Source organism: Leptosomus discolor, chromosome 4 (genome assembly GCF_034619465.1).
Source record: "Leptosomus discolor isolate bLepDis1 chromosome 4, bLepDis1.hap2, whole genome shotgun sequence".
Lineage (NCBI taxonomy): Eukaryota > Metazoa > Chordata > Aves > Leptosomiformes > Leptosomidae > Leptosomus > Leptosomus discolor.
The window spans coordinates 32462303-32489187 of NC_141394.1; the positions used below are offsets into that span (position 1 = coordinate 32462303).

Below are 26885 nucleotides of genomic sequence, written 5' to 3' on the forward strand. Positions count from 1 at the left end.
ATATTTTTCCACTTAAGTGCATAAAGACCCCTCTTCGATTTAAAATTCAAGTGTAGTAATTGAAATATGGACATTAGACCAGCCACACTAGGTCACATAACCCTATAACCTGTCTCCACCAACGATAACTCTCAGGTTCCCCTGACCTGTGTCCCTTCTACAGTAAGAAAGAGAACCCAGTATGCAAGCATACCCAGCACATGAAGTTGTGCTACCTCTTCGAATTCCTTCAGAAACACTTGTTATGGTTCCAGTTGCTGCCTCCCCCTCCTTACACTTCTGCTTTCCCATCCACCATCACAGCATGTCACAGGAACTCCCTGTCAACCATGTCCTTTCTCTGTGTCCTAGGTTACAGTGTAAAATGTGCCAAAAGGAAAAAAAAAAATATTCTATTACCATCTTCAGGAGCTGTTGAGACCAGGTGGGGCGGTGCTCCCTGCCTCCCCCTCTGGACTATCTCCTGTTCATGGGCACAACAATGCCTTATCGCCTGACCCATCGATAACTCGCTCCTGGGCTATCTCCTGTTAATGGCCCATCAAGGAACTGCCTCACGACTCCCCATCCCATTGTGAGATGCTCCGCCCGGGGGGAAGGAGCCAAGCAGTCCATGCTAAATAAAAACTGAGATCTCGAACACCATAGCAGCCTTCTTCCACTGGATTCCCAGAGGAGCTTTTTCCCCCCACTGGAGTTCCAGAGGACAAGAGCTACCTACCTACCGCTGGACCTTCGGAGGAAGACCAGACCCTTTTACAAGATCGCTGCTTCAACAGAACTACACCCATCACTTCAGGAGGACTGCAGCCAGCATCTTATCGGACTGCTACTGCCACCTTAACAGGGTGGCAGGTTGTATTCCTGACTCTGTCAGTGTAAACCAGTGGGTTGTTTGTTTTTCCCTGCCTTGTGTTATATATATATATATATATATATATATATATTAGTAAAGAACTGTCATTCCTATTCCCCATATCTTTGCCTGAAGGCCCGTTAATTTCAAAATTATAATAATTTGGAGGGAAGGGGGTTGCACTTTCCATTTCAAGGGAGGCTCCTGCCTTCCTCCGCAGACACCTGTCTTTCAAACCAAGACACTCTGGCACACCTAGTCCATACAGCAGGATTGGGAAATATAAGAGGGTGTGTGTACACATGGGGATGATCCCAGTTCCTGTGGGTTTACAGTATCTTCCCACCTCAGCATGTCTGCAGGCACAGCATGACTGGGCAGAGCCCACTGGCACCACAAATTAGTTGGCAGCGCAACTGAAGGTGACAAAGGAGCTCTGTTTAATATTCCCTGCAGCTCCCTGTCCTCACATTTCAGCCTTGGACTCTCACCTCTTCCCAGTATCAAAGGGCTTTGAGCATCTGACATACAAGGGTGGTCGCGGGGAATAAGAAAGACAGAGCCAGACTGTGGCAGATTAAGGGCACGGACTCCGATCGAGGGATAAACCGAAGACCTTTATTGTTTGCTACAGCACCATTATGTACTTCTCTACCAGCACACGTGCCACTAAGTAAGCTGTGATTGGTGCACAGGCATTGCGCACGCACCACTACCGCTAACCCCATTGGCTGCTGGTCCTGCAGGCCTGCGCTCCTCATGTCTAACGGTCTGCACTTGTTTACTTCCCTGTTATCTTCCTTTACTCGTGTTCAAGGCTCAGGGCAAGAGCTGCCTGAATCCTGTTAACTCTTTCCATCCCTTCTCTCCTTGTTGACTTACTCTGACAACAGACTCTTCTTAGTGGGGCCCAGTGAATAGACAAGAAGGTGCAAACAAATACAAGCAACTCAAGAAAAAGCTTTGGGTTGTTTTTTTTAAACCATAAGGCTAGACAAACACCTGGACAGGTTACCAAGAGAGGTTCTGGAGTCTTCACCCTCAGAAATATTCAAAACCCTACTACACATGTTCCTGCGTAAATCCTAGCTGACGCTGTTTTGAACGGAGGTGTTGGACCAGACAATCTCCACTTCCAGAGGTGTCTTCCAACTTCAGTGATTCTGTTCCTCTCTTACTACTGATTAATGCGTTCTGAGAGTTGGAAGGGAGTATTGATTAGATTTGTTAGAAGATTGTTTAATCCTTGGTAAATCCCTGACCTCTCTTACATCTCCACAGCATGACAGGCACTGAGCAAAAGGTAAAGGTCTTCACCACAAAGTAGTTGTTCCTTTGGAAGTGGTACATAGATGGTGACATGCACATTTTAGTAGCCCACATGCGCAAACAGATTGAAGACAACAGAATGTTTTTTCTTCCAACAACACTGCATAATAATTTTGCTAGAGTACTCGCCTGTACTCAGAACATCTTGTGCTATGGAAGATGTAGTAATGAATAGGAAAGTAAAATGCAAAAGTCAAAATAGCAACTTTTGCTTAACAAATATATTTATCTGTTTAAACAATAGTATGTTTTAACAAATTACCAGGTATTTCTGTGCAGAAAGAAATCTTTCCCTTCGCGTGGGAAAAGAAATCCTTAAAAATCATATCAACTCAATAACATGAACAGCTTTGAAACAAGTTTTCTCTTAACATTAACTGGCAAAATTGTTTGGGGAATGTAGTGAGTCTAGCACAGAAGTATGATTTGTTAGAAAAGTCCATTAACTGGGTCTGTTTTAACACATCAATAAACTGCTAAGTATTCCAGGAAAATATGAGAACAGAAAAATAAACATAACACATTACAGAGTACACCTACCTGTAGTTTAAAAAGCCATGTCCCCTTTACAATAGTTCAGACTATAATTACAGCAAGTACTCCTATATTAGAACTTCAGAAGAAAATACCAGATATCCAACTTGTACTGGTTTTGGCTGGAAAAGAGTTTAATTTCGTCATAGTAGCTAGTCTGGGACTATGTTTTGGGTTTATGACAAAAACACTGTTGATAACACGGGAATGTTTTAGCTATTGCTGAGTAGTGCTTGCACAGCGTTAAGGCATTTTCTGCTTCCCAGACTGCCCCGCCAGTGAGTAGGTTGGGGGTGCACGAGAAGATGGTGTGGAGACACAGCCAAGACAGCAGACCCCAACTGACCAAAGGGATATTCCATACCATATGACATCATGCTCAGCAATAAAAGCAGGGGGAAGGAAGGAGGAAGGGACAGTATTTGCAGTTATAGCATCTGTCCTCCCAAGTACCCGTTACGCGTGATGGAGCTCTGCTTTCCTGGAGATGGCTGAACACCCGCCTGCCGACGGAAACGGTGAATGAATTGCTTGTTTTGCTCTGCTTGCATGAGCGGCTTTTGCTTTGCCTGTTAAACTGTCTTTATCTCAACTTGCAAGTTTTCCCACTTTTACCCTTCTGATTCACCTCCCCATGCCGCTGGAGGGAGTAAGCGAGCGGCTGTGTGGGGATGAGCTCCCCACTGGGGTTAACCCTCGACAGAACTAAAAGAACTAATTCTGTCCTATTTTCACTATGTAACAACGCATCCATCCACTACCATGATTATTCTGGGATTTAAAACTGCTAGTAACTCACTTTACCTTCTACCTCTACACAACTCTATTCAATCATAATTACACCAATGTTAGAGTAACAGTTTAACTTTTTTGGGCTATAATGATTATGTCCTTAAAGAAGCGCATAGAACACTATAGCGTAAGTATTAAGTCACATCTAAATTAATTTTTGTTAGTCACTTAATCTCAAGAATTAATTCAAAATGTCTAACAACTGCAATCTGATTTTCACAAGCTCTTAATATGCTAAGAAATGTATATTATATGACAGACATTAATTTCCCACAGGGTATTTAGCTGAAAAGCTTCTAGTTGACTTGACCTAAAAATCACAGACAAAACGCTTAAATCCCAATTTGGCTTTTCCTTTTTTTTTTTTTTAATGCTAATAGTATATGAAAGGCACTTTCTCCATGCTAAATTAAGAATATAAGGCCCAAATTACTGCTTACCTACAATCAGCAGTTTATTCCTATTTAGATAGCACTGTTCAGCCTTATACTATCAAAGCAGTCCTGACAGTTCTTGCTTTAAATGGCTTCCACAGTTTCTTTACACAAAGGAGCAAAACACCAAATTCATTGCAGAAGGGGAAATTTTGTTACGTTAGTACAAAGCTAGTTATAAATGAATGCTGTCAAGTCCACTTCACTTGAAGGGTGAACCGCTGCCTTACAGGGTTTGCTTGAACAGTTCAATAAGAATTGATGTTCCTAAATAGTCTCCCTTGAGTCGCCCAGCATAGTAGAGAAGAATTTGAATTAAGCAGAAATCCCATAATTCAGTAATAGAACAAAATGTAACATCTATTTTAACTATGAAAAAAAAAACTTTCATGAACATCACAGATACCAGAGATAATATACGTATAGGAAGTTAACAACAGGTTGCAGTTACTCAGAGAAAACATAACCCTGTCAGTTCTAAACAAGGCTGTGCAGAGGACATTATAGAAGCATGTGCATTTTGCTTACCTGGTTCATATTTTTATAACAGTTTTGGTATACCTGAAAAAGACCGTTTTGTTTGGGGATTTTTTTTGAACCTGAACCGAAATCCTGAGCATTCAAATCCTCTCCATATCCTTTCATCCACTGCCTTTTCAGTGCAGGCCGTCAAGACAGTAGCTTATCTGCTGTTAAGACATTATTCATTAACGTGTCTCCAGTCTGTAGATGGAGAGTGTATACCATAGGGTTTTCTCAAGCCTCTACAGGTCACATTTACAGGTCACAAAAACAACACCTTCAATTCCACTTTTAAATCTACTGGTCACCCACTGTAACTCATAAACTGTTCAATTTATGTATTTTCAATTGCATCTTCCACCTAATGTGCTGGCCACAAATTGCATAAAAATTTCAGCTTCCAAATGGCCTCAGTGTAGACCATCTGAAGGTATGAAGTAGAAGGTTGAGTCCATACTCAAGGAGAAAAGAGCAGGAGAAAATAATGTTAAAACAACCTGGAACAAATACAAAAATCACTTCAGTCCTCTCTAGACTAATAGCCAACCTAGTTTTACCCAGGCTTAGTGCTTCATCAGACACCAGCAATTCAACATAGAGCAGCGGAACATAAAACAACATTTTAGCCCTTATTCATGTACATTCAGTGAAGTCCATGGGGGTACAGAATCCTGTTGTTTCTCTCATGATGTAGCAACTAGGTTAGAACTGGTGCTTGATAATAAGACTACTCAGGAAACATTAAAAATAAAGTAATGGGTAAGAAGCACCAATCACACTTTCATGAGTTGCAGATTTGGATACTGCTTCATAACATACAATATCAAACACAAGGATAGATTTTAATACAGTGGTTTGGATAATAGCTCTATCATTGTAAGTATCATTTCTGAAGTACACTAGAAACCTGGCTATTAATTGTTAAGTCACCTCAAATCACCTAGGTAACAAAACCTAGAAACAGTTACTCTCATAGAATATCCAGGACACCTAAGGAAAATTTAGACACCACCTGCTAATTAGATGATTATCACAAACAGATATTCTAAGCAGGGGCCATAACACATTTCCATTAAAATGACCTATGTTTTGCCTTTCTGCTCCCTCCAGAGTCACACCAGGAATCTCAAATACTTGCAGTTAATATCTCTTTTGCTAACATCTCACTATTTCTGAGTCAATCCTTTACCTTTGTCACGTCTTCCCAAAGTTTCAGACTGCCCTCTCTACACTAAATTAGTCAATTATTAATTTTGCAAATTTAATATCTAACTGACATATTCAACCCCTCCCATTATCGAACTGAACCCTGCAGTAGTCCATGAATATTAGCCTGTATCCCAACACTTTTTTGCATCTACTGTTCTTAACTTATATTGTAAATATACTTAGTCAGATATGTTAGCTACTCAGAGAATCCCCATATAATAAACATAGTACAAGCATGAGGAAAAGGGGATTTTGCCTAAGTGTCAGCATTGGATGGATAAGCAAAAAAAAAAATAAATCTCAGTAACACAGTACAGCATGCATCTTGAAAAACTGTCTTAGTTCAGTACGGTGTTGTTACCTGTAGGCAAAGCAAAAAAAATAAAATGAAAACTGAGAAAGAAGACGAAAAATGTTTGTGGTAACTGCAGTTACTCTAGCGCATGATAGGCAGTGTGGGAGAAAACACGATGCAACTATTTGACAGTTTGACAAGTGGGCAATAAAGACTTGTATCACTCTTAAAACTGAGGGAAAAGAGCTAGGATGACCTTGGGCTATGAAAGTCCTTTAACTGGCAACAAGCAGTTTTACCTAATATACTGGAACCATGAAAAAGTTGCAAAGAGAGAAATGGCATAGTCAAAGCAACAATCTGGAAAAATAAGTTGTGCAGCTGTAATTGGACTGACAGAAGCAGGAAAGGTTGCCTTGCTCTAGGCAAAAGGAAAGGACAATGCAGGACTGAAGGCAAGCATTAAAAACTTCTACCTGCAAGGACGAAAACTTGTAGTCGAATTTAAGAAAAAAAAACAGGCAACATTTAGAGAAGATTCAAGCATGAGAAACTGAAGACAGGCTTGTGCTCAGGAGAGTGCCCAGACAAACACAGTCCTGCAGAACAGAAAGGACAGTGGTAATGTTCGCCCACTGAGACAGGAAAAAAACAAAAAATGAGGTTTCTTTTAGTTATATAGCACATATGCTGATAGCCAGGTGTAGGCAAGGCAGTGATCACAAAGACAGACAATTATTTTCTTTGTAAATATTGCAGAGAGGCAGAAAGGCAGGTCTGTGGGAGCCAAATCTAAAAGTGGGCAGTCTCGTTCTACTGCATGTGTGCAGTCATACTTCTAGACAAGGTAAAAACACATGCGTGCATACATCACAGTGCAGCTCACATCTTGAAGTTGGGCAGTATTGGTCTAGGAACTCCAATAACCCCCTGAACTTTTTTTTTTTTTTTTAACTTGAGTGATGTACAGCTACTTTCATTCATATCATCCTTCATGGCTATCCGGTAATCTGTTAGGATTTCAAAATCTCTATCAGCAACTTAAAAACTTTAAAATTTCTATTTTTTTTTTTTTAAAAAAAAAGACATTTCCTTTTTACTACTGGCAAAGGTGATATTTAGGATAGTCATCTTTCTACATTATACACTACAATGAAAAGCGATGGATAATTTTGTATCTTACACCAATCTTAATTTCTACTGTCAATTCGAAGTACTGTAGCATATCAACTCTTTTTACCTGTCATTCTGCCTCACAATCCTCTTAAAGAACTTATTGATTTGAGAGTCTGATCCTATTTTTTTCAATGTGGTTATTCTAATTCTCTCCAACATTGCAACTACCCAAGTTTACATTCTCTTCATTGGTCTTGCAGGGCTGCATATTTCAGGTCATTCGTGTCTTTTACCACACTGCTTTGCATTTTTCTTTCTTTCTTTCTTTTTGCCTCTTTTACACATTGAAAAATAAGAACAACCTAGCTAGAGAACAGAGAGGTCTGCCATAGCCTCTACCCATCTTCTGAGATAGTTAACTAGTCTATATGCTACGTCTAAATATTTATAGTTGTAACTGATGACTTCGTAGTTGGAATTTGAATGACCAGAGTTTCTATAGCAATATGAATCATTTGAAAAGGGCCCGTTACACTGCACCGGCTAATTAACATTAAACTGTTCCAAAAACATGTCCTGAATCATAGTTTTTACCTTTTGTCTAACTATGCAATACTAAAGTCTAAAATCCTTTCTTGTGAAATGGTGGCATCTTGTGGCAGAAATCGGTCACTGCAAGAACGCCGGCTTTGAAACTGTTCTGAACACACATAATCAGCAACCTAAGCACTTAATCTCAAGCGTCTGTTTCAGTTAATTATTCACATTACTATGAAACTCGTACATTTTCAGAGTTATTCCGAAATACTTTCTTCTTTCCCTAAATCTCATTTATGAGTAGCATTGCTCTTGTTCAGCATCTCACAAGTTAATGCTGCTCTTGGAGGAGGTGGTGACCATCTTTGTAGGTTTGATAAATATTCTCAGTATTTAGGAGATCCACCTATCCAAGCTTTTACCTGCTGCCTTCAAAAAGAGCACTGCAATCATGCAAGAACACTCTGCTGAGCAAGTTGTTTAGGAGGAAGAACAGTTTCTCAGATGCTAATCTTCTTCTTCTCATCTCCTGTGAAAATTTAGCATCACCTCAGTTCTTTTGGCTCCTCATTCCCACCAGCCCCTCAGCAGAAGCAGCCCACAAGAGAAAGCTGCCTGCCAACAAGAGAAAGAAAGCAAACAGGGTCTTGGAGGACTTTCTTCAGTTGATGATGAAATGGTATCTTCCACCTTACAAAGCTTCTTCAGCCTAACACAATGACTGGATGATGCCAGAAAAACAGCATCCGCAGCTACTACCTCTCACTCTGTGTGGAAGAGCAGAACTGAACAATGCTGCTCTCGCCTCGGCAATCCCCCATAAACTTGACATCCCTTAAATGCCTGTGTCCATCTTCGTCCAAAATGGAACCAAATTAATACAGACAGCCACAGAAGAGTGAGTAATATTTTTCTAGGCACACAAGAAAGTTAAGGTTTTTAATAATACTTCATTTAGTAACTCTGATTTTTTACCTAGTATTTATTCTTCGGTAGCATCTTTCACTGCTAACAGTCTCCTACAGTGATGTTAAACATTAATTGCTTGTGACAAGCATTTTGAAGGGGCCTTTTCACTGGTCAGATGTGCATTATTACAAACATTCAGTTTCTTCAATTTTTAATTCATTTTCCTTCCAGGGAATTCTGCATATTCTTTTGCCTTCGTGGGGACAGGGTAGAGGCAGGGTAATGCTGGTTTTGTTTTACTTCTTAAGCCTCATTTTTATTATAAAAAAGTTTCACCTAGCATTTCTCTTAACATATGAAGATGATATCCATATCTATTGGGGGAAAGCAGTAATTTTACATTCACTTATGAGTAATCTTGACGTAAAAGTTCTTGGTCTGTGACTACCATGCAAATAAGCATGAGCAAACACTTGGGAATTTGTGAACAAGCTTGCTAACAGAAGCTGAAAAAAAACCTCCATGGATTTCACACAGAAAACATGAAGAGACTCAAATCACCACCTACCTCCCATGCACACTTTGCTTACTTCCTGTTGTTACTGTGTTGTCACCTTCCCAGGCCCATCATTAGTACAGGGCTAAACAGAATGCAGTGCTGCGGCATCAGTCTAGCCTAGTATTTAAAAGAACACAGAGATCTGCCTAACAGCTTGGGTCTAAGAGGCCAAGTAAGGTTTACAGACTTAAGCCAGGGTTAATCAGATTTTTAGGGCATGAACTACATCTGCGTAATGCTCTGTATGCCTATGTGAAACATCATCTTTAAAGGTCATCATGTTCTTTCTGACTTTGGAAAATAAGATGTTATTCACTGATACGTGGATGTGAACTTACTCCAAAACCAGAGAAACACACTGTAACTATACACTTTAATAGCACAAGGGTTTCTTCTACTATTTAGCAATTCTACCTCTTTACGCTGTATCTCTAGGTGTAATAATTCAGTGCATAAAAAAAAAAAAATCAAGGTTTTTTTTTTCTGAAATAAATTTTGCATCACTGTATTACTTGAACTGACAAGTTGGCAACAATCTAGAAACAAGAAAGGCAGGTATATAAAATCTCTCCTTCATAAAATTAATTTACCTCCTGCACTTTCAGGTAGTATAAAAATAACCAGTGAGTACTGATAAATCTGCAGAATCTGATACTGCTAATAAGAGAATAATCCTGTCATTGAAGTGTAGGTATTCCCATCTGCCCAGGTTACACAAAGGGAGCGTATGGGGATGCGTTTCTGTAAAAGACATCAAGTAACTCCATTTTAGTCAAGTGTTTTCAGTGACCATTCCTTCAGGAGACTGGTACACTGGAACATCTGTTGTGCATCAGCTGTACACAGTAAGAATGCGCTTCATATTGAGTAATTTTCTTCTGCCATCCACAGCAGCATTTGTGAGCCCAGCCACAAAGTATCATTCCGATGATGCGTTCAGGCACATGGGTGAGATTTACCAAGACGAAAGACAGATTTCACATCCTCTTGAGAAACGCCCAAACCCCAATTTCCTGCCACAGTTTGCATAAGGGGATTTCACACTAAATCAGATGCTTCTCCGGAGACCTATTTTTCAATGACCAACCAGGAACTAGTATGGCCAAATCTCACAGAGGAAGACAATTTCAGCCATCCTTGGCTTCTTGGGTAAAAAAGAAGATATTACATTTAGTAGCAGCAAAAGCAGCATGCAGTCATAAAAGTTGTCTAAGTAATAGTATGAGTTGTTGAGTTTTGGTATTGGCCTGTAAAACTGTACCAACAGACCACGTAACTGGAAATCTAACATCAGTTTGTACCGATCAGTTTCAAGTCTCCAAAAAAACCCACAAAAATTCTCTCTTCAAAAAAGGCAGTTATGTTCACATCTGTGTCTTTCAGGGATGTGTTTGATCCTGCATCATTGTAAAATAAAAGCTACTACGTAAACCTGAAAAGGAAAAGCCCCTTTATTTATACAACTGGGAGGCAACTATAGGGAGAGGTAAGAAACAGTTTTTTCTTTCCTATGGAAAGCTGTTTTCAGATACAAGTATAAAATGAATCCACCTTTTTTCAGCTAGTACGTTGAATAAATTATTTCAAACTAATAATAGCCATAACAGTCATTTTAGTGATTCCCATAAGCTAAAGAATGGATGCCATTGCTGTAGATGTTCAATCTTAGCATTTTCCTTATTTCTTTCACTGGAGAGCACATGCATAAGTATAATTACACTCACAGAACCATAGAATGGTTTCGGTTGGAAGGGACCTTAAAGACCATCTAGTTCCAACCCCCGCTGCCATGGGCAGGGACACCTTCTACTAGACCAGGTTGCTCAAAGCCCCATCCAACCTGGCCTTGAACACTGCCAGGGAGGCGGCAGTCACAGCTTCTCTGAGCAACCTGTGCCAGTGTCTCACCACCCTCATGGTGAAGAATACTTCTTCCTAATACTTAATCTAAATCTACGCTCTGTCAGTTTAAAACCTATCACTACATGCCCTTGTAAAATGTCCCCCTTCAGCTTTCCTGTAGGTCTCCTTTAAGTACTGGAAGGCTGCTAGAAGGTCCCCCTGGAGCCTTCTCTTCTCCAGGCTGAAGAACCCCAACTCTCTCAGCCTGTCCTCATAGGGGAGGTGCTCCAGGCCCCGATCATCTTCATGGCCCTACTCTGGACCTGCTTGAGCAGGTCCATGTCTGTCTTATGCTGGAGGCGCCAGAGCTGAACGCAGTAGTCCAGCTGGGGTCTCACTAGAGTGGAGGACAGGGGGAGAATCACCTCCTTTGATCTGCTGATCACACTTGTCTCTATGCAGCCCAGGATTCGGTTGCCTTCTGGGCCATAAGCACACATTGCTGGTTCATGTTGGTTTTCATCCACCAGCACCCCCAAGTCCTTCTCCACAGGGGTGCTCCCAATCCACTCATCCCCCAGCCCGTAGCTGCGATTCGGATTGCCCTGACCCAGGTGCAAGACCTTGCACTTGGCCTTCTTGTACTTCATGAGGTTTGCACGGGACCACCTCTGCAGCCTGTCAAGGTCCCTCTGGATTGCCTCCCTTCCCTCCAGCACATCAACTGCACCACACAGCTTGGCGTCATCAGCAATCTTGCTGAGGGTGCACTCAATCCCACTGTCCGTGTCACCAACAAAGATGTTAAACAGCGCCTGTACTAATACTTACCCTTGAGGAACACCACTCATCAATAGTCTCCACTTGGACATCAAGCCATTGACCACAACTATCTGAATGCGGCCATCCAGCCAATTCCTTACCCACTGAGTGGCTGATCCATCAAATCCACATCTCTACAATTTAGAGACAAGGATTTTGCATGGGACAATGTGAAACGCTTTGCACAAGTCCAGGTAGATGACATCAGTTGCTCTTCCCTTACCCACCAACACTGTAACCCCATCATAGAAGGACACCAAATTTGTCAGGCATGATTTGCCCTTAGTGAAGCCATGTTGGCTGTCACAAATCACCTCCTTATTTTCCATGTGCCCTAGCACAGTTTGAAAAAGATCCATTCCATGATCTTGCCAGGCACAGAGGTGAGACTGACTGGCCCATAGTGCCCAGGGTCTTCCTTTTTTCCCCATTTTGAAAATGGGGATTATGTTTCCCATTTTCCAGTCAGCAGGAACTTCGTCAGACTGCCACAGCTTCTCAAATATGATGGGTAGTGGCTTAGCAACTTCATCCACCAGTTCCCTCAGGACCCACGTATGCATCTCAATTAGGTCCCATGGACTTGTGCACTTTCAGGTTCCCTAGATGGTCTCAAACCTGATCTTCTCCTACAGTGGGAAGTTCTTCATTCTCCCAGTCCCTGCCTTTGCCTTCTGCAGCTTGGGTGGTGTGGCTGGAGCACTTGCAGGTGAAGAATGAGGCAAAGAAGTCACTGAGTACCTCAGCCTTCTCCATGTCCCAGGTAACCAGGTCTCCCATTTCCTTTCGGAAAGGGACAACCTTTTCCCTAGTCTTCCTTTTGTCACCAACATACCTATAGAAGGTTTTCTTTTTGCCCTTGACATCCCTGTCCAGACTTAATTCTATCAGGGCTTTAGCTTTCCTAACCTGATCCCTGACTGCTCAGACAACTTGGGAAGCCTGAGACAGCTTCCCACCCCCACCCCTCCACACACACTTCATTACCATCTGTTACTTGTAAAGTTGCTGCTTCTTATTAGAGTTATACCAATCACAGAGTAAAACTCACCATGCTGTTCATTTTCGAAGAGGATGAGCTTGCTCTTTGCTTCCGTAGGCTGTTAAGTTCTTCTGCATTTCCATCCTTTGGTTTTATGATCAGCCGACTGCCTCCAGCAGTACCTTCTGAAGACGATCTCAGTCGTTTCTCAACAAATCTGCCTTCTCGGTACGGACTGAAGCTATTGGCAAGATCAACTACAAACAGAGAAGCAATCAGCAATCATTACAGAAAATTACTCTCTACAATTTTTTTTTGTGAGAATGCTGCTTTGAAATGCTTATGTTGAAAGGCAACTGTGTAAGAGATGTTCTGTAGAAAGCAGGTCCTGCTTACCTAGATAAAAGTGTCACCTGGATCATCAGTTCGCTGTTCAGACTCCAATGACTAGCACACTCGGCACACTACAGCCCAGTACACAGCTCATCACAGAATCCAGAAGGACCTTTGCTCCATCCTTTCCTTTCTCCCCCTGTTCTAGGACACTTCTGAACAGCTGTCCAGTAAAATCCAGCAGAGAAACCATCGCTGGTCCACTGCTGCCAAAACCCAACCTGCCCTACCCTGCGACCCAAGGTAAGTCCAGGTTTTGTAGGGCCAGGTCACAGCTTTGTTATCACTGCACAGGACATGGATGCACTCTGGTTTTGGTTTCTGTTTAGCATTCCTAGGTGAGCTCTGCATTTGCACCCTCCAAATGCAGCCTGCAGCCAGCAGGCTGAATCCCAGTCCCCAACTCCAGCTAAACAGTAACACAACAGAAAAGAGGAGAATAATTACATTTTGAAGTATTAGGGCAAATTTAGAGATGGGGAAAGAGAAAAGCATAATAGCATAACAAATGTAACACAGAAAATCTTATCTTTTTTTGCTTTTTGCAAGAGAACAGGCATTTTCTCTAAGGATTCAAAAAAAAATCGTATCACAGAAAAGTATACTAAGAATATATGGCACATCAAACCTGCTCATACATTAATGTCACATTCATAATGCTATCTATAATGACATCAGCTGTGAGACCAGCTATGGAAGAGAAAATATCTATTCCCGAAGAAAACACACAAAAATATTTTGCATTCACATCTGGTTTTAAATACTGTTTTAGCAAAACCAAATGTTCAAACCAGTCTGTTTGTAACAGATATAACTACTTATAACCATATCTTCCTGAATACCATATTTGTACCATTTCATATGGCAGGAAATTTTACATGTTTTTTCAATGGTCCCTTTGCATGCTTAGCCAGTTTCTAATTTGAAATACATTCTTCACCACACAAGTCAAGAAAAATTGCATTTTGAACAGCAGTATAAAACCCTAACAATTAATCATCAACTTTTATATAGTGCATTATTAGCTCTAGTGTTTCTGTGAACATGAAGCCTTTTAAAAAAAAAAATCTTTCTATCACACCATTTCAACTCCAGTTAGCTGCCTTCCAGAAATACAGATTAAATATACAACTGCTGGTGCATGAGTTTCAAATGCACTGTGTATTTCTGAACATCACTCCAAGCTGCTCACTTGCTGTTCTGTAGTACACTACAGTAAGTCAGATTCAAAAGGATGAGCTCATTCACAGATGAGCCAATGTTGCAAGGAAGACCAACTGAGTGCTCGGGACTGGCAACATATGTACACATAAATGTAAATATTTTTTCTCACAATTGACTTAGGTTCAGAGGGAAAGAGGTCCCTTCTGGTAAAAGCTAATTTAGTGGATTAATTTGACTTTTTATTGCCATTTATGTACAAGATATCCAACCTAGCCTTGCAGTGACAAATAATTCAAAAAGCAAGATTGCTTTTCATTGCTTATAAGCTACATGCATAGGTAAATGTCCAAGCAAAAAGATGGGTACGAATTTATATGAGTTTACACTTATTCATCTTCTAATACAAACACTATAAATATAGTCTTGTTAACTCTCACAAATTTTGGCCCACCAGATGCAGCCTCAGGATTATGCAAGAAAGTACCAGTCTTTAGGTAAATAAATGCCTTCTGACAGGTGTCCTTCACTCAAGGGCCCATGCCTTTATTCATCTGCAACTCTATAGACTGGGATTTCTAGGCACAGCCTTTCCACTTGATCTTGCTAATATTTCCAAATTCCTTTTCATAAGCTAAAGATCTAGTGTGAAATTTAGACGGCAATTAACTCTTTCCATTTCACAGACTACATAATGAGAACTTGCACAATGGTATTTCAGATAGAAGCAGAAATAGGATCTCCTGTACTTTGCCACAGAAACATCCACTCCAAGCTACTCTGTAATATCCGTTGAATCAAGCAAGCAAGAATTGGGAAATTTCAAAACTCAGGTCAATATAAGATAAACTCTGGTATTTTTCATAACCAGACTAAAAGAAGGTTTCTTCCTCTGGCAATGTTTCCATCTCAAACACCGCAACTCTTTGGCTCAAGTCCAAAATAGGCATGCCTCAAAAATCCCAGCTTCAGCCTTCAACAAGAGGCAAGAATCAATACTCTCTTAATTCATTTTCTACCACAGGAACACATAGCTACAAACAGCACTGACTGGTGTCAGCAAACTAAAACATGAACTCAAAAAACCATACACTGTTAATTCCTAACAATTGTGGGAGAAGGACACAATTCGTAACTTCTGAACTTCCTTGCTAGCACTTGCAACTCTACAAAAAACACTTTACAGCCAAAAAATCCTTAAACAACTGCGGCTAAAAAAACCCCTACCAAACCCAACAATGAAAAGACCCCAAGACATACCTTTAGAATGGTTTGTTTCATAACCCTGTTGTGTTTTAAAGGACTGAGGTTCAGAACATGGAACAACCTTAGACTCCATTACAGGAATTGTTTCTCCCGTGTGCTTGGACGGCGTGCTTTCATATCTGTCCCCACTCAACCCCTGTGCCTTTGGAGTGAGTATCACTGGTTCTTCTCTATGCTGTAACACAAAGGTTTCTGTATGTGCATTTGCAGAGTTAATTTCTCCTGTGTGCCTAGCACCGTTAATATGTAGTTCATTGGCTTGCAACAATACTTTTGTCTGATTAGCAGCTGAGGTTTTGAATAAGGTATTGGATTCAACACTACACGAGCTTGCGTGACTCACAGGAGATACACCAGCAGAGTGGCCAGCACTTTCCACAATATCCATTTCCCTTGCAGGAGTAGCAGCAGGATTAAAGAAGATCTGAGAGGTAGAGACATTGTGGCCAAAATCCTCTGTGAGCAGCGCCGCAGTCCCGCTGCTAGGCAGAGCATCAACCTCCGAAACAGAGTCCTCCGTCAGGGCAACAAAGTCAGAGGGGGTCTGGGCAGCTGTGAGGTCAGCCGACAGCAGTGGGGACTGCAAGGAGCTTCCCATGCACTCTGTTGTCTCGGCCGAACATGGAGGAGAGGACTTGGTGATCACAGGTTCACTTTCCACATTCGATTTAACCTCCAGCAAGCACCTGGACTGCTGCACAGAAGAAACTGACTGACTCTCTGAAACTGGTTTGGAAAATTTGTAGTGCGATGAGAAAGACTTAGGGAGAAGTTTTCGCGTGGATTGTTTGACGGAGTATCGGCTCTGCTCCTCTGCAAAGCCTGAATCATCACCCTCATTCTTCCCAGAGCTTATGCAATTTATAAAGACATTCTTATTAGCTGAAGGCTCCTTTCCCTTTTCAAAATCGTCTGTCAAAGACCTTGTTATCTTCTTGCTACGCGAGCTGCCAAAGCCAACCGAATGCCTTCCTCTGCTTTTAATGTGTTCCTCTAAGCTCAGTTTTTGAAAAGTGCTGAGAGAGGACTGGGCACCATTTGAGATGTTAACGTTTTGACTGGCCGAGTCAGGCTTCTGCTCGCTCCCTTTCTTGTTATGGAAGCTAATGGAAGGAGTGCGGAAAATACTCCGGCGCTTGCCTGTGCTCCCTGAGCTGGAGTTAGTGCTGGATGGGGAGGAAGTGTGGACACCAATGGCATTAGCAGAAGAAGGCGAGGAAGGAAGGGAGTCGTGTCTCCGGCTAATACTTCTCCTGAATATTGGCAACCGAGACACTAGAGTCGATCGTCTGTACCCGGAGTCCCCCATCAGGGCACAAAGTGTCCGTGGCTCTTCACAATCAATAAACTAACCTGGGATGAGAGAGAGAGGGGAAAAAAAAAAAAAAAAGAAAAAGATAAATTATTCAGCCTCAAATTTACTTGAACAGGCTTTAAGTCAGCCTAAACGCATGAGATGCCAACATCAATTTTACGTACAGCTGCAAGTTGTTGTGTATGCATTACTGAAGATTTTTAGAATTTCAAAAAGTGATGTTCAATAGGCAGCACCAAAAACCCAGCAGCTGAGCAAAGATGTGCCTCAACACATTCTGTACATGAGAGATGCAGTATTACGTATGAGACATTATACAATGCAGATCACACTGGGTAACAGTATAAAATATACCCGCCAAAAGATATACAAATACATCACCCAAATGTCCTCATAAGTTCTTGGGACAAGTCTTTTAAACTATAAGCTCTCTTAGAAGAGACTGGAGTTTTCATGATCCAAGTAAAACAAAACATTATTTTGTGTTCCTAAATACTTGGATTTTTGCAAGAAAGAAGAGGATGTCAATTTTCCAATCTTCACTGAAATTTCAGTTGGATTTTTAATTCCTTTATGTGCTCCTGCTAAGGGCTGTGTGTATCACCTTACAGCAGAGAAAATGCCAGCACTGCAGTCAAACTAAAATATGCACCACCAAAAATTCTTCCTAAGGAACTGAGTTCTAGGAATTGACTGTCAAAATATGGGATCATGTTTCTAGATTTGAACATTAATGTTTCCTTTGAAACAGTAAATATTCTCTGAAATCCTCTTGCAGCCTACTTGTTTATAATTAGCTATTTTTGCAGGGTTTTTTTGAAATTAGTGAAAAGTCTTTCATACACATACACTTGGCATTTGGCATTTTTTTTTAATAAATATTTAAGCAAAAAACAAACTTATTTCCATCAGCACAGTAGAGGTACCAGAAAATTCATCTTTATGAAATACATACCAGTTCTACCTCCCTTTTGTTCTCATTATAACAAACTACTGCTGTGAGAGATAGGACCACGGATGGAGCAATAAAAACATATGATATATAATCACAAGAAAAAGACAGGGTGTAGGTATAATGCCCAAGTGCAACTTCGTGAGCTGCAAGCGTTCAGCACACAGGAATAAAAATCAGGTTGTTTATCTAAACAATGTTCGTATGTCAAGTGCAAAATCAAATTCGTTCATCTAATGAGCAATTTAATATGCATTATGCAGCTACAACAAATATCTATGAACAATATATATATTTATACAGTGTATAAATACACACGCACATATAAAGATAAAAATAAAAATGGGAACAGAATATTTAAGGAGCAATAAAACGAAATATATGCCATATTACTGTGAAAGAAAGGGTAACAAGTAAGCAGAGACTATTTCTGACTAGACATTAGACTGTACTTTCTGCGTTGTTGTTTTTTAAAAAAGCTAGTACAGCTCCAGTCTGAACATGCACTGCTGAGCAGCCACAATATTCACAAGTACCAGGAATCAATAAGCAATTTTGTAGTTTAAGATGAGAGAAACAGCTTGGGAACAGTCACTAATTCCAAGAAGTCATTGGTGATCTCTGATGACAAGCTAAAACCTGACCAAGATAATACCCAGGTCCTGCGATTGAAATCCAAATTTGAATTCAGTCTGATGGGGACAGAACTGATGGCACAAGCACACACAGAGGTTATCAGAATAGCTTTACATCCATCACTGAAAGAACTGATGCATGGCTGGTTGTTCCCTTTCGCTGACACGTAGGGTAGTTTGCATTTACACCACTGTGAGAGCAAAGGCAGAGGTAACAGCACAGAGAGGCCTGTGAGGGAGGCCCTGTGAACCCACATAGAGGCTTACGTTATATCAGCTGGTTCATCTGTCCACAGTCCAGTCTACTGAAACAGGCTTTGGAAAGCCGCATGCAACCCTCTCCACCCTCCCTGTACAAACCTCTCCCAATTCTTTAACCAATTCCAGACCTATTGCGTTGGGGTTTTGGGGTTTTTTTTTTTGCTTTTGTGAATGTATACTTGCAGGCATGATAGTACGTATGGTTATGCTCATACACACAGTAAGATTATTTAAAGATTGTGAGGGTTTTACTTGTATTTTAAGGAGACATCATAACTGCTGAAAAGACGACTTTGGAATGCAGTTTTATAACTGCAGTAGATGAGCAAAATGTTTTTAAGATACATTAAATCACTGTAGGCATTTTATGCTCAGGCAAAACATTTGCTCCCATTGTTCTCCCTCGTGCCCACACCTTAAATGTCAGTTCACTAGAGAACAAACCATCCTGGTTTACAATTATGAAATTCTCTGAGTTGAAAGCAGAAGGAAGCACAAAACTGAGCAAAAAGCACATATTGTAACTTTTGCTGGAAATAAAAAGGCTGTGTCTAAATAGTAATAATAGAGATTATTACTAATAACTGACCCAAGAATATATACAGCCTTCGCTTTCCTGGTGGTAACAATTTTTAACAGAATACATTGCCTCTAACTGCAGATAACAAAATCACATTTATTCAGTCAGTCATTCTTCCTTTCTTTCCTCTTGAAGAAAGAGCACAAATAAACTGTCAACATTTCTCTTATTGTCTAAGCAGCAGAAATCCTCACCCATAAAATGTGAACTAATTACAATATACTGTTCTTCCTAGGTCTACAATAGCTATCAGAGGACATTTCTTAAAACACACACAATACATGTACATATGCATATATGAACACTTATGTGCAGTTTGAATACTTTGAATATAGTGAATATTTTATCAATATTTTGATCGGTATTTGCATATACCAGGGTTGGGGTTTTTATATATGTGTGTATATATATATGTACATATATACACACACACACAAACATTTTGCAGTGTAAGAGTGCCAAAGTTTAGCACTGAGTTAAAGTGACGATTCTACTTGCAACACACAAAAAAATAATGTATTTCAAGATATTAATACCCTCAGATATTAATGAAATAAGGTTGCTTTTTTTTTTTACTTGCAATATGTGTCCTGTTATGAGCAAAATATGTGCTTCCTTCACAGTTTCTGAGCTCCTGTGCTGACAGCAATGCAAAGGAGAAAAAGGCAAAATGTGAACAAAACATCCTCCCTCTTATTAGCAATTAAAAAAGTTAATCAAACAGAAAGAGTTTCCTTTCACATCAGTCTGTGCCAAGATGTTGTAAAATGCAAATTAATCTTAAAAATATCTTAAAGTCATGTATTAATTGATGGAGAAAACAAAGAGGCCAAGGTTTTTTTATACTTGGGGCTTATTCTTTCCACACAGGTGATCTTTGGAAGAACCATCCAACTATGCAATATTAGGCCTTTATCTTGCCTACAGCAAGTATGTACGAGCATAAAATACACAAATGTACAGGGTAAGAATTATACAACAAGCTCTCTATTCTATATATTACTGTATCTTGTCAAAAGAAACAAATTGTTCAGCTTCAGACAGTGAATGTAGCAGTGGGAAAAAAAACCGCAAATGTTAAAACACCAGAGAAGTCTGTTCCACCAATCCACCAGCTGAAAAATAAAACACGGTATTTTTTATTTCAGCTTCTGCCTAGTGGTTACTCATACAAGTGTGCCAGAATGCAGTGCATTCAATGAAGAGCAACTCTGCATGGTGGCTCTGAACTCCAGTAGATGGAGCCGTGAATCTGCTCTTTCATTGACTGAAGTATGAAAAAGCAACAGTCGGTGCATTTTACATTTCTCGTTGCCTTTGAGGCAAAATTTAGGACTTGAAAATATTTGTGAATTTTATTATTACCATAATTACATGTACATACCAAAAGCTAACATATGCTTATTCAACAGAGAACTGTAATGCGTAGGCCAGTACAAACACTGCCTTTATAAATAACCAACCTGCTAATACCTCTCAACGCTTTTTAAACAAAGCTTTCCTAAAGATGTTCTCCTTAAAGACACAACTCCTAGAAATATCAAACAATATCTTCCACAAAAAGAACAAAACTGAATTAGCTAAGTTTAAATTGAAAGGTGACATGTTTTAAGGCTCCAACCTTAAAACAGAACAGAACATCAATATTTGTCTGCTCCCTACCTCTCTCCTCCACAGCATTATGATTTTAGGCTGCACACATAGTTGAAGGAAGATGATACATTTTCTTTAATGCTTTGAGTCACGAACCATATAATAAAACAAAACATACAGGACTAACATGTGAATCAAACTGCAAACATACTCCATCCCTCATGTGAGCACTCCCACACTGCAGGAGGCAAGGACCACGATACAGTCTTTCTAGACCAGCTGGCTCCAGACTTAATACACAAATTAAATTTACTCCAAGATACTACAACTACTCACAAAAACACATGAAAATAAATATTTTTAATTGCTAGTGAGTCAACAGAAGTCCTAATGCACTTGTAAGGAGTGGTCCTTTAGCCCAACAGGTAACATTGTAGCCTGTGGCTCCCACCTGAAACATTAAACTTCCATCATTCAGATTCCAGTACCATATTGTCCTCAGCATTTAAGCATTACCACCTTCACATTGTTCCAGTTTTTTTCCAATATTAGTTGTGTCTCTAGCATGTTTGTGACTTGTTTCTACCTGCACAGCTCCCAGAGGTCGCTATGTGTGAGCAATCCTGTATACAAGGAGAACATAAGAGCCTAAAAAAGCCATTAAAATACTGTTTTACATTTAAAACAAAACCAAAGAAACACCTGCGTACAAATACTTAGGGCTTTAGTTGTTACCAAGGACAATGTAACTGGATTAGTAGGGCCTTATTGAAAATACTAACAAAGCCAAATGCCTGTACAATGGAATGTGCTACATAAGAAAGGTGGGATTGCTGATACTGAAGCAATTTGGTTTTGCACATGAAACAAGTGAAATTCCTTCTAATACATAACAGTTCCATTTGCCTTTGTGAATAGCACTCTCCCCTTTTCTTTCCTTGCACGTGTAACCCTTGCAGCATGGTACAGAGCTCAAGGATGTATTTTGTGGAACAGCGGCCACAGCTGTATTCTCATAGCAAAGTTTCATAAGCTGCTTCCACGGTCACACTTGCTTGGAGAAGAACACCCAACATAGGGAGCTAGACCTTTAAAAATTATATACGTCTACACATGCACAAACGTACAACTTCGCACTCCTTCTTCTGTACTGAAAACTGATTGGGCAAAACAGCTTTTATATACCTGGAACAAAGGAACACAGAATCCAAGCACTGAGGTATCCTAACGCAAAGCAGGAGATTTCTTTCCATTTCCTGCGTCCTGCAGCCCAGGCCTATCTGTATTTTCAAATGCTCCTGGGCTTTCAGGAAATAAGAGAGGAAGCAGGCAGATAAATTTGCAATAAATAAATTTGAAGCCACACACAGAGTAAAACCTCATCTCCCATTTTGACTGGTTTTGTACCAGTTGAAGACAGCTATTTGATAAGTCCATAAACTGCTATTCCCAGTGCTGGGATGAAATTAGAAGTGTAACAAACATTCAAAGAAGAGAACTGGAGATAAGTTATCTATATATCTTCTTTTGACTTAAATTAGCCAGAAAGCAAGTGTTAGCCTGAGACAGGTTACAAGTGACTCATTTTTTCATTCATTACCACTGGGCATGAAAATTCATCACACTTGTACCAGAGTGAACTGCAGCTTTACTAAAGAGAACCAGGAAAACTGATCTCTAGAAACCTAGAAGCCACAGTTCCAGTTCCCTCCTACCTACATTTAAATCATCCCCTACTTAAAATGCCTCTGTATCACACCAAAGGTTATCTCAAACCACTTCAGTATAATATACAAAATATCAGGACAGAAGTGAACCAGTCTCACTGGTAGTCTTTTCATACACCCAGCAACTAGTTACTCTTCAGTAAAAGCTGGGAACATCTACTGGTAAAAATTTGACTGTGTGAAGAAGATAAATAAAACTTTCACCTATTCAATAATCAGACAAACAGGTCAGAAACCAGGCAAGGACCACCCCACAGTAAAGCAGCAGACAAATTCATGTGACTGGGTTTTGGTGGTGTGTTGGGTTTTTTTAACAGAGGAGAAACCGTTATCTCTCACCTCTACCACTTATCTGAACTCTGGAGAAGTGTATGATGCATTTCTTACAACATCTGGTATTCACAATACTTATAGTTTAATTAGAAACAGTTACAAGTATAAATAACAACCTGGAAATAGTGGTATTGAACAGTATATGCTTGCTTTGTGATTCATACATCATGGCATCCACTTAACTTTCCCAAATGCATTTGTAAGTAATTAATTATTCACTTTTAACAAGTGAAGTGGACTTACACAGGTAGGACGCTGAGTATACATGGAAATCATACCATAACAGGAGAAAAATCACCTTGACTAATGTGACACATCTTTGGTGACTGGGTAGGATTCAATAGGATCAAGTGACATCCTTCTTCCCTGACATCCTTCTCTCCTCTCACCCCCACTCATGATGCACATGGTAACATTTTTACAATGCCTAGAGATCGCAGAAAATCTTGTTCAATTTAGGCTTTAAGGAAAACAATTACGTTTGGACTAAAACCGAGGATTTTGTCATAAATATGGAACGTGTCATAGACAGTGATTTGACTTTGAGCTGTATTTTATTTTAACCAAAAAGGAAAAGCAACGTAGAAAGAATCAAGGATCATCTTTTTTTCTTCACACAGGAAAAATAGGTGTAACATGCCCACTAGACCACTGACTCGTTTGCACATTGCGAAACAGCAGATCTAGCATGTGCCTCAGCCCAGGACACTAAGAGAGGGAGAGGACTCCTTGTCAGCCATTTGCTCTGGAATTTGAGGTGGAACAGATCACCACTGTGCAAGCCAGCTGGTATTCTCACAAGGAAAATACACGGCCCTAGCTCTGTACCCATGGTGCACTCTTCACTGCACAAAATTCGTCATTAGCATAAAGCAAAGCACCAGCACCAATATTGGCTACAACTCCCACAGGCATTCAAAGCATCTCTATCAGCTCCCTCACAAAAAAACCCCAACCAACTTCTTTAAAATACTCTGCTGGCTCACAAGACATTGTAAGTGTCTCTACAGCATGGTCTGGCTGATTTCAACAGTCAGTAGTGAATCCAAGTTCTGATTCAATGTGCTCCTTCCAAAATCCGTCTTTCATCGTATTAGAAAATAGTATCTCTTGCTCACTCCGAGCAACCATCTCATAACTGTCTCAGCCCTACACAGTCCCAGCAGAACCATGAGTCTTTGTTCAACGCTATCCCACGTCTATTCCTCATATCTTCCAGAATCACAAGTTCAGTGTCATCAGCAATTTATTTTTTATGCTAAAGCCTCCTGCACATTTTCCATTCTGGCTGCTTTTCAGTCTCAAGTGCTGCCTGCTTCTGCTGTGTATATGGCAATCACAGTGACAACAATGGCTAGGGTCATTTATTACCTTTGTCACTGGCTGAACACGTGACCTTAACTGCATTAAAACGGACCAAATCCTCATCTGTTGTAAATTCATGGGGCTCCACTGAAGTAAATCATGCTGATTTAAACCATTTGGCCTTTCATCCTTATAAGCCTTAGTCACCCCATCTGTAATTCTTCTTTTAACTCCTGCAAAAACAACACTTGGACATGTAGGATTTAATCACTCCTAGCACACAGACTTCCAGTTTAAGTCAACGGAAGCAGGATCTCACTTGCATCTTTTTTTATTCTGACCAAGTACAGAATTCCTTAATGGACTATAATGATAATTGATAAAGCCCTAATAAATTAATCATGCAATTCTGAAGAGCCATATACCTGTGCTCCATTCCTACTTCTCTCCATCTGCTTAGAGTCACTATTGAAAACAGAGTAATGAGATACAGGGACCTGTGGTCCACCTTACATCCTCACAGTGAAAAGGACTGGAGAATAAGAACTCTTCCAAGGGACCCAGATAAGTGAAAGGTTTTTAAAAATAAAATAAATCAATGTGGCTAATAGTATTCATGAAAGCAAATCATTAAAGCTTTGCCTAACAATAGGCAAACTAATTTCCAGATTGGTCTTTAGTTAATAAGGTAACTGTAGTACATCACTGTAGCAACTATTGATGAGGTTACCATGAAATAATATATCATTAACAGCAACATAAGCAAGAGTGCTCTTCTCCAAATTCCCCTAAACTCAACAGAGGAGAACAACAATTCACAACTTGTGCCTTGGAAGAAGTCTGGAGGTGCAAAATGAACTGATAATCCTCAGACTGACTGTTCCAGCAAGGTACATCTTACTAAATGCTGATGAAAGGGAACCACAGGATTCCTGTTCCCTGCAGGTTTTACCACACAAGACGCATGCTTCGTGGGACTGAATATCAAACACATTCATAATTAACATGCCCAATATTGTATAATTTTATTATTTTAATTGCAAACCAATTGCTTTAGCTTCTTTATATGTTAATGTACTCCACTGGACACCACTTCTAAGAACAACACATTTTTAGGAATCAATCATACTACATTTAGAAATAAGTCATAATACTTATCACATTCCATTTCAGACTTCCATGAATCTTAGCAAAGACTCAAGCAATTCCCCTTTTGCTATATGGAAAATACAATTATCTCTAGATTATATTTATCAGACTCATTTCTTACTAACAAAAACAATGAAAAAGAAGAAAACTCAAGACAACTGAATATATTGATATACTCAAATTCTGATTGAGAGTTGTTAATCAAACATTAAAGCACAGTAGCTGACATCTCTGTGGCAATGTGTACAGTACACTTTAGGAAAATCAAGTGCCATAGCAGTAATGCCCAGAACCACATACACTAAGTTTACACACACATAGTAAAGACCTGCATTTTGTTTTGAAAATTGAAGGTTAAAAAGGTCTAAGCATAAAACTGACGCCTACAAAGCAAGCACAGAAAGGGGAAAAAGAAACCAACTTGCAAACTAAGAGCTGCCTAAACACCACCCTGCCAAAAAAAAAAAAAAAAAAACAACCAAAAAAAAAAAACACCACCAAAACAAAACAAAAAAAAACAACCAGCACAGAAGCCTATAGGTGTCCTAGAAAATTAAACGTCAAATTTCATTTGCTTTCCTCTGGATTTAAGAATCCAACTCTTTGGAACTTCACAGCTTGTAGTCTTGTAGTCACAAAACAACATGGACTACTGTTAATGTTAGGACTCCAGCCAAACTTGAACACAGAAAAGTTTACAAAAAGATAGTATGTATCACAGTTTCCATTTATCCCAAGCACTAAAAAAATATCCAGTTGTGGAGTGGAAGAGTAAGTATCTCTGGAGCCATCAGTTGTGTCCCCTTTACTTAGCAATGATCAGCTCTGTGACCAATGGACCCGTGAGAACCTATCCCTCTCATCTAACACATGGAACACTCAGGCATTGTAGTTTTGTCCTGTAAAAGCAGCTTGAGACAACTAGATAGAAGGCTGCAGAAAAGCATTACTGCGTTATCAGAGAATTATGATGTATTATACCAGGAATGTTTTAACCTAATAAATATTTTAACTTTATGTTTAGAATTCATATTTTAGAAACAGCCAAATAAAGACATTTGGATAATGCCTAACATTATGTAGGAGGATTTTATTAATTAAAAAGTAAGCAAAATAGTTTGTCAAATTCATTTTCTACAACTTTTTAACTTAAATCTTCATTAAAATTATTCACATCAACATAACACCTTATAAACTCAAGATAATTCTAATAATCAGCACTGTATGAGGAGAAGAAGCAGCAGCGACCTGTCCACAGTTACTGTCAGAACCAGGTTTCACATTCAGGTCAGCACTATTTGGCAATCAAATACTAAATCTGATTCCCAAACAAATACTTCTCCCAGGCACCCCCATTAATACAAAAGATGCTGTAGCAAGAAAAGGTGAAGAAGCAATGAAAATCAACCCTTTGGGAAGAATAACAAGCAAGGAGAAACACTGATTATAGTAAGGGAGAGTGTTCCCAGAAAAGGAA

General features: G+C 39.8%; 1 protein-coding gene across 2 annotated transcripts in view; it reads right to left on the reverse strand.

Annotated features, from left to right (window-relative positions):
• The window catches only part of CCSER1 (coiled-coil serine rich protein 1), a 649058-nt gene extending 632191 nt beyond the window's left edge, over positions 1–16867 (reverse strand). For both annotated transcript variants that reach the window (XM_086464487.1, XM_086464486.1), the window contains exons 1-2: positions 15553–16867; positions 12808–12995 (exon numbers count right to left, since the gene is read on the reverse strand). In XM_086464487.1, coding sequence (XP_086320613.1) covers positions 12808–12995; positions 15553–16867 — 1503 coding nt within the window. The remainder of the gene's footprint in view (positions 1–12807; positions 12996–15552) is intronic.
• Positions 16868–26885: the final 10018 nt, after the last annotated feature.